Below are 8,943 nucleotides of genomic sequence, written 5' to 3'. Positions count from 1 at the left end.
GGAGAGGAATTGTGTTCCATCAGGACAACGCAAGGCCACACACATCGATAGTGACTCGCCAGAAGCTCCGGGAGCTTGGTTGGGAGGTTCTTATGCATCCACCTTATAGTCCGGATCTGGCTCCAAGTGATTACCACCTGTTCCTGTCTATGGCAAATGATTTTGCTGGTAAAAAATTCGACTCAAGAGAAGCTTGTGAAAATCAACTGTCCCAGTTTTTTGCCAATAGGGACGAGGGTTTCTATGAGAGAGGCATATTGAAATTACCTTCAAAATGGCAACAAATTATCGAACAAAACGGTGCATATTTGACCTAAGTCGGATCATTCTAACTATACTAAATAAAGCCTTCAATTTCATGCAAAATAATGGATTTCTTTTTACTACACCTTATATTTTATATACGACCTATTTTAGCTTGGTTGATCTTAGCTTTTGACGTTTCTTTGGCTGGTCTTTGGTAGGTTCTTATCGCTTTACCCTCACGTGAGTAAAGGCTGCTAGATGTCTTACTTTTCTCGTTCTTAACTAATAAGTTTTTATTAGTATTGGAGAGATCCGAGAGCGTTTTACGCTGGTTTGTTGGATTAGGATCCTGAATTAAGCTTGTTTTGTTCATTATTGATCCTTTGACATTGTCGCTGTTCTCCTTATGATCTGTTGGAATAAACTTCTGTAGAGCTACTCCATCAGACGGCGATGACGAGTCTCTTGATCCAATGAAGTCTGTACAATTGTCTTTCTGGAATTTGTAGTGTTGACTGGATGTCGAATTTGACTTATCTACGTAATTTGTGGATTTTTCTCCGGACGGAACATTCATACTTTTTCTTTCTTTTACCACCTCATTATATGGAGTGAAAAGTTTCTCCTTCAAAACTGGAATAGTGTCCGGGGACAGGTTTTTGTCTGATACGTTTTTTACTGTATAGAGTAGGGGTTGTGGCCCTTTGTGTGGGGCCAAACTGTTGAATTTCTGCTTCTGCCGTTCAGTGCTCTGTGCGTGAGTGAATTCCATCTTACCGATTCTTACCGGTACAGAATCTTACCGATTCACTATGGAAATAGAAGAGAACGGTAAGCTCCCCTTCTTGGACGTTCTTGTCACAAAGAAGGCGGACAACACATTGGGCCTCCAGGTATATAGGAAGCCGACAGATACTTACATGCGGAGTCACACCACCACCCGGCTCAAAAACAATCGGCAATACACTCACTCACCGAGCTCTGAGCATTTCTGACCAAGAACATCTGCAAACGGAACTTAACCATTTGAAAGAAACTTTACAGCGGAACGGATACAATAAGGAAGAGGTGAACAGGACAATCAACAAACAAAGGAGTGAGATAAAAAGAACAGACACACAAGAATCACAGGAAGAGAAAAAATGGCTCTCGTTCCTCCCATACGTAAAAGGAACAACAGATCGAATCGGTAAGATCTTGAACAAACACAACATCAGGACTATCTTCAAGCCTCCAAGGAAGATCGAACAAATATTAAGAAATCCCAAGAATCAGAGATCTCCACTTAGTTCGGCAGGAGTGTACAAAATACCCTGTTCATGCGGGAAGGTGTATATTGGCGAAACCGGAAGAAGAACGGTCAACACACGAATGAAGGAGCATGAACGGGACGTCAGGCTGAAACACGTCACACAATCAGCCCTGGCAAAACACAACTTGGAGACAGGACACCAAATACTATTCGACAAAACGACAACCTTAGCCACGACAACATCGTATTTCCCGAGGAAACATAGAGAGGTCCTGGAAATACAGAAACATCTAGACAACTTAAACAGAGACTCAGGTTATACTGTGAGCAAGATATGGAAAACTGCTCTCATAACAGACCAACGGAGTATCCCCCCACTTCCCAAAATCTCCCCCTCCCAACAGCGTTTTACCTATAAAAAGGAAGTCCCGCGGGGAAGCAGCTCAGTATCAGTGCACCCTTCGTCCTGATGAAGTGAACAGCATGGTTCACGAAACGTTGGCATCGACCATGAAAGAAGACACGGTGATAACCCGCAAACCCTCTAATATAATCGAAGAAGATAACCGTAGAAGCCTCAAATGCGTAATTTCTTTCTCTGATATATCTTCATCGATGCCTTTAATTAGGCCTCTTCTTGTAAGTCAGAAACTCGGAATATACGGTTTCAGTTCATTGTTTGTTAATGAAGGGTCCTTTAATAATTGATTAGCTTCCTCAAAGTTTTTAAATCCAACTTCCACTCTAGATCTGGATTTGCTGCAAATATAACTAATATTGGAATATTTTTTGCATGCCAGTCTTCCCACTTTGAACGAATTTAACCTTATAGGTGAGTAAGAATTATTCGACTGTAATGGCATGTTTGATTGAACCCATATAGTGAAAGGGCCCTTATTATCAAGTTGGTACTCATTGACTGTATAATTGTACATAACCTTGGACGTAATAGAGAAGTTTCCGTCCTTATTTTGCTGATTGTGAGATTTTTCATGGGTGGAACCTGAAAAACTCTTTTTGATAGAGTTTGTTGGAGATAATGCGCCTCATTCACTGCGGATGGCGCTGACGTTCGCGTTTACTTTATCTTTTGATTCTTAGATTCTCCGCGCGTATCTATCTATTATATCTTTGTTTTTGTTTTATATCCTATGGTTATACTTAGGGTGCCATTACATGCAGCGCGGAAACGCGGAAACGCGGAAACGCGGAAGAGATAGTAACTAGCCTTTATTAGATTCCCGCGTTTCCGCGCGTTCTGTTCCGTTTGTTTTCATTGCCTTATATTACATGGAGCATATTTTGAGCGGAAAAGCGGAACGGAGAATTATAAAATATTAATTTTTAACGGTATTTATTGATTAAAATGCTTGTATTCAATAGATAAGCTGAAAAGATAAGCAGATTAATAAAAAGTGCAATGAATTAAGTGAACATAATGTTAAAAAATGAATACAAATGTCTATTTGTCACCATACCGTTCCGCTTTTCCGCGTAAATTGTGCTCCATGTAATATGAGGGTAAACAAACTCGCGGAACGAGAGCGCGTCAAAATCCGTTGTCAACGCGGAGGCTGTATACAGTGAATACGATCAAATTTCAGAGTAGATTGAAAAATAAATCTTTTATATACTTCGATTCTTTTCAAAGTGGCTGTGTAATCAGTAATAATGGATCCAAATATCATGCTGATGGTCATTATGAAGTATCTGAAACAAGCAAGAGATGAACCGATACGATACGCTGAGATAACTATGCAAAAAGTAATTCGTCTATTTTATTTGTACATGCGTTACAAGGAATTGCAAGATGACAGAAAGAACCGTGAAATGTGGGTACGGCCTATTTTTACGGAGAGGAGAAGACTTCTGCAAGGTGACAGCGACAATCTAATTGTGGAGATGCGATTGGAGGATCCGAATAAGTACTTCAACTACCTCAGAATGTCAGCTGTAATCTTCAACGAGTTGCTCAATATTGTCGGACCTTTGATCGAAAAGGAAAATGTAATTCGGAAACCGATACCGGCCAGAACGAGATTAGAAGTGACTATACGATGGTTGGCATCTGGTGACAGCATGACATCGTTATCGTATGCTTATCGCATTGCCCAATGTACGCTATCACGAATAATTCCGGAAACTTGTGAAGCAATTTGGCTCGCCCTAAAGGAAAAGTTTATGATTGATCCAACCGAAGACAATTGGAGAACAATAGCAGAAGACTTTGCGACAACATGCCAATTTCCAAACTGCATAGGCGCTATCGATGGAAAGCATGTCGTAATTCAGGTACATTATGAATTTATTAATATTAATTCAGGTTCATTGATAATGCAATGATGTATGAAGCTTTTGAAATTATTAATGTATGTTATCACAATAATATGATTTTTTCCAATTGCAGGCACCGCCTCGTAGTGGTTCCTGCTACTACAACTACAAAGGAAACCATAGCATAAACCTGCTCGCAGTAAGTGATGCCAAGAACCGCTTCACAATTGTTGATATTGGAACTGAAGGGAGGCAAAGCGACGGAGGTGTTTTTGAAAGCAGTGGATTACCGCATCTATTTCAGACAAATGCTCTCCATATCCCTCCACCTACGCGTCTGAATAATATGGATTTCGAGTTTCCATACGTTCTATTGGGAGATGAGGCATTCCCCCTGAGCACACATATGATGCGACCATACCCTCGGAGTCGACGGCTGAATATCAGCCGAAAAATTTTCAACTATCGCCTGAGTCGAGCAAGGAGAACGGTTGAATGTGTTTTCGGGATTTTGGTTGCAAGATGGAGAATATATCGTCAACCTATTCTTGCATGCACATCTACTGCTGTAAAAGCAGTACAGGCCACGGTTATCTTGCATAATTTTATTATTAATCAAGAATTAGACTTACCACTTGCAGAAAGACAGTACTGTAATCTACAAGAAGAAGAGCGCAACCTCTCGGCTACTAATGAACTTACAGACATACGTAATAGCAGTTCGCGAAAGTCTAAAGCACTGAAGATTCGAGATAACTTTGCTCACTATTTCGAGCATGTCCTCTACCGTGGCAGTGGGACAAAGTTTTAACTAACAACTTTTGACAAGTATTAATATTGTTTTAAAAAGTATTTCACGGCACAGCATTCGTTTGTTATCTATTTTGACGATATTCAAACTCTTTGTACAACAACATAATAAAAATATATTTTATTCCTTATGACAAATACAAAAAGTTGAAAATTTATAATATTAAAAACAAATATTTTTCACTGGGCGTTCTCCCTCTCCAGAAGCTGTTCATCCTCCTCCGCTATAGCAATATCCATGAGCCTTCTTTGCAGGTTTCTGCGTCGTATGTAGGATAGTCGGCGTAAAAGGTCGCCAAGCTGGTCCAAATAACTGTCGACTATGTCTCGTTTCTTGGGCGCTTCTTCATCGATGATCCTAAGAAATTTGTTCTCGATCTCAGCTTGCCTTTGCAATTCTGTAAATAATAATATATTGTTAAAAACAAGGATTTAGTGAAGTTATTAATTTCAAATTTAGTGAAAAATACGTTTCAAAGTTCCTGCGAGAGCTTTGAAACGTATTTCTCCAAGACCGTAGGTCAATGCGTAAGAAATCCTCACTTCGCTACGATAGACAATAGAAAATTGCCACATACTTGTATTTTTCGCCCCTATCGATGAACTTCGGGATGTTCGAGATGAGGATTTTTCTGCTGATGATGGACATGCAGAATCTGATAAATCATCACTAATATATAGCATGTGATCATCGGCAGGCTTGTCCACTTGCATGTCATCGTCAACATGCTGATGGGATGAACTCGCCGCTTCCAAGAGGTGCTGGACGGAGCTGACAGTCCTGAAACCAAAACAATTTTACAAATTTCAAATCCAATTGTACACAATTAGAATGTTTGTTAAATGCCTGTTAATAAACAATAGCCTAGTTCTTCTTTGTTCTCATTGGCTGGTAAAAATACGGACCACGGTACAAGTGTAGAAAGTATAGACAAGAAAAACAGACGTAATGAATAAATACTTACGATGCTGTTTTGACGGTATCGTCCAGAAATCTCATTTTTTCATAATGCGCGAATGAGCTTTTTACAGGATGGCCAGCTTCCGCCCCCGATCCGCTTCGCACGTATCCCTGCATTTTCTTCCGAGCCTTCATGTAAGAATCTCGGAGGTGTTTCCATTTTTATTTAATTGTTTCCATAGACAGGGATCCTACGATTCCACCAGAGTTGTATATAGAAGAATCGTTTATTATTTACTTTTATACGCAGATATGCATGCAGGTAATTAAAAAATGATCTTACCATCAAATATATTCATTATCTCTTGCCACAGACCGTCTTTTTTTAATTTTGTTCTCTCGCTGGGCGGTATTGAATGGTCCCACAAACCCTTTCGGACCCGCACTAACTCAATTAGCAACTCATCTTGATTGAGTAGACACGGCGATAAAGATGTGGACTGGGCAGCTGCTTCCTCTGAATGCGGCAAAAGATCTTCACTTTCGTGTCTCTTTCCTTTAAAATAAATAAATAAATAAACAATGATTCAAATCGCAGCAGAAATTACTCAAAGAATTTTGTTAACACGTACTCATAGTGACAACGGCATTGTCATCAACTTTAATAACATGGACATATTCGTCGTATGTTTCGAAGCAGTGGTGGTTCAAAATCGTTCCACACGACCCACCTCGTAAAATGTACCCGCAGTAGCCACACTTCGTTGCCTGCGAACAAATATACAAAGTGAGGTTATAACTTCATTCAGTAGGTTGTTCACTTCATTTTTGTGTTTCCTTACCCCTCTTGAAAAAATCCATGTGGATTTTTCAATTTTTAATTCACCTGCTATTAAAAATAAAATAAATGTTAAATTTAACCTAGAATTAAAGATTGAATAATTGAAAACGAAATGGATTTTTTCAATAGGGAGGTCATTTTTTACATTTACAAAACATTATGTTTATTAAATATTACAAATTATCAAAATACTTACAGGGCCTTCCATTACCAGTTTTTGTTGCATATTTGTAATTTTTACTCGACGAGCACGTATACACATTTACTGGAATATGACTGTAATAGCGGATTCCGCGTTTCCGCTAAGGCAATGAAAACAGACGGAACAGAACGCGCGGAAACGCGGGAATCTAGTAAAGGCTAGTTACTGTCTCTTCCGCGTTTCCGCGTTTCCGCGTTTCCGCGCTGCATGTAATGGGACCCTTACGCTCTCGAGATATCACGCGGGAATACCTCTTGTACTACATTACTTTATCTATAAATCTGTGTACTAGACATTTTTACGTTCTTAACCGTTGTACCATTGATTCGCATACAGATATTAAAACTGCAGGAATAAGAACTCAGATTTCACGACAACTGCTTATTAATTACCTGATCCCACGTGACGATCTACAGGTTATGGGCCCAGATAGCAAGCGGTAAAGCAACTCTGTGATTTATTCGAGTAAAGTTGTTTGTCTTGCAAAAGAGATATAACACGCAAACCATGGACAAGATTGCGGTTACGAAGTTCAACGGAACGGACTTTGGACTTTGGAAGTATCAGATGTCAGTCTATCTCGACTATCACGGATTATACGAGGTTGTGAGCGGTACGACAGTCAAGTCGGAACAAAATGCCGAGAGGTGGGATACTATCGACAAGAAGGCAAGGTTTGCATTGACTCAATCAATGGAGCTGTCACAAATACGTCATATAGTGAATTGTAAAACCTCGAACGAAATCTGGTCAAGGCTCGAAGCTCTGTATGAGCAGAAGAATGAAACGAGCGTACATCTACTACTGGCAAGATTCTTTGAATATAAGATGGATCCTAACAAAATGACAGTGTCAGAATATGTCAGCAACGTCGAACAGATGGCTCGATAACTTGAAGACCTTGGACACAAGCAAGACGAAACGACGATAATCACAAAGATTCTGCATTCACTACCGGTAAGCTATCGTTCGGTAATATCAGCCTGGGACTCGGTACCACGACAAGAACAAAAATTAGTTAATCTATTGCCTCGTCTCATGAAAGAAGAGCAACTCTCTAAAAGTTTTGGCGAGATAAAACTTAACAGTGAAGAAGAATCTGTTGCATTATATGCCAAAAAGACGAAGCATGGCAAAAAGCCTAAGCAAGACAAGAAGACATTCAAAGGAAAATGTTTCAACTGCGACGAAGAAGGACATACTGCTCGACAATGCAAAAAGCCCAGACGAGAACCGAAACAAGCCAATAGCGCATCTCAAGGTAAGAGGATGTCGCACGGTGACGCATTCACAGCATCTTTCCTTTCAGATTTGAGTGATCGACCAAAAGAAGATCAGTGGCTAGCAGATTCAGGAGCCAGCAATCACATGACGTTTCGACGAGACTGGTTTGATACATTCGAAACAATTGATGACAAATCAGTATTGATCACTGTAGGAAACAACAATATTGTTTATGCACGTGGCAGAGGCAGCATCAAAATTCTTTCAATGGTAAATGGTAAGGAGCGCGAAGGTACTTTGTACAATGTACTCTGGATTCCGGAATTGGGTCGAAATCTACTGAGCATTGGTGCTAGCGCCCGACATGGTAACAAAACGATCATTGACAAAAATTTGATCAAGATAGTCAACCATAGAGGAAAATTGTTAATGGTTGGTCATAGCTGTGATCGAAATTTATACATGGATGGATACTCGAGTTGCACTGCCAGAGCACGAAGCTCAATATGCATGCAAGGATACTCAGCCATTACTCGTATGGCATGAACGACTCGCTCATGTGAACTACAGGAAACTGGATCAGATGGTCAACAGCAAAGCGGTCAGAGGCATGAACGTTTCAAAAATCAGTGGGAGAACCGATCGATTCTGCGAGGCTTGCATTTTTGGAAAGCAGACACGTAAAGAGTTCATCGAATCAGATACTCGGGCCAAGAAACCAGCCGAATTGATACACTTCGACATCTGTGGTCCGATGTCAACTCCGTCGCTTGGTGGTAATACTGTGCTGGCCGTCTTTGTGGACGATTTCTCAGGATTTGTAATTGTACGTCCCATGAAGAACCGCACTGAAATAATTGACGCTGTTGAAAGCGTCATTGCAATCGCAAGCTCATATGGACATGAAGTAAAACGTTTTCGATCTGATAATGCACGTGAGTTTACTAGCAAGGAAATGAAACGCGTCATGAACAAAAATAAGATAGTTCACGAGTTGTCGACTCCGCGCGCACCGCAACAGAATGGTCGAGCTGAGCGACAAATCAGGACAATCGTCGAGACTGGACGCACCTTGTTGGCAGTAGCTCACCTACCACCATCCCTCTGGGCCGAGGCTTCAAGAACTACTGCAATGATTCGTAATCGAGTGCCACTAGATCGACTTGATGGGATAACCCCATGGGAGGCGTTCA

At 40.5% G+C, this 8,943-nt stretch overlaps 2 protein-coding genes and 1 pseudogene across 2 annotated transcripts; 2 read left to right on the top strand and 1 right to left on the bottom strand.

Annotated features, from left to right (window-relative positions):
- The first annotated feature begins 1,058 nt into the window (after window positions 1-1,058).
- On the top strand, window positions 1,059-2,735 carry LOC108728692 (uncharacterized). The gene is made up of 3 exons (XM_018457412.1): window positions 1,059-1,139; window positions 1,291-1,821; window positions 2,664-2,735. Exons 1-3 carry the CDS (start codon window positions 1,059-1,061, stop codon window positions 2,733-2,735), a joined length of 684 nt encoding a protein of 227 aa, XP_018312914.1.
- A 665-nt stretch (window positions 2,736-3,400) lies between these two features.
- Window positions 3,401-4,583, top strand: LOC108728691 (uncharacterized). Its single transcript, XM_018457411.1, has 3 exons — window positions 3,401-3,790; window positions 3,920-3,954; window positions 4,055-4,583. The coding sequence occupies exons 1-3, from the start codon at window positions 3,401-3,403 to the stop codon at window positions 4,581-4,583; spliced, it is 954 nt and encodes a 317-aa protein (XP_018312913.1).
- A 179-nt stretch (window positions 4,584-4,762) lies between these two features.
- LOC108728689 (uncharacterized) lies at window positions 4,763-6,550 on the bottom strand (annotated as a pseudogene).
- Window positions 6,551-8,943: the final 2,393 nt, after the last annotated feature.

The sequence above is a fragment of the Mycetomoellerius zeteki genome, unplaced genomic scaffold (assembly GCF_001594055.1).
Source record: "Mycetomoellerius zeteki isolate Tzet28-1 unplaced genomic scaffold, Tzet1.0 scaffold631, whole genome shotgun sequence".
NCBI lineage: Eukaryota > Metazoa > Arthropoda > Insecta > Hymenoptera > Formicidae > Mycetomoellerius > Mycetomoellerius zeteki.
The sequence above is the reverse complement of the archived record's forward strand: the minus strand, read 5'-3'. Positions and strand labels throughout refer to the sequence as shown.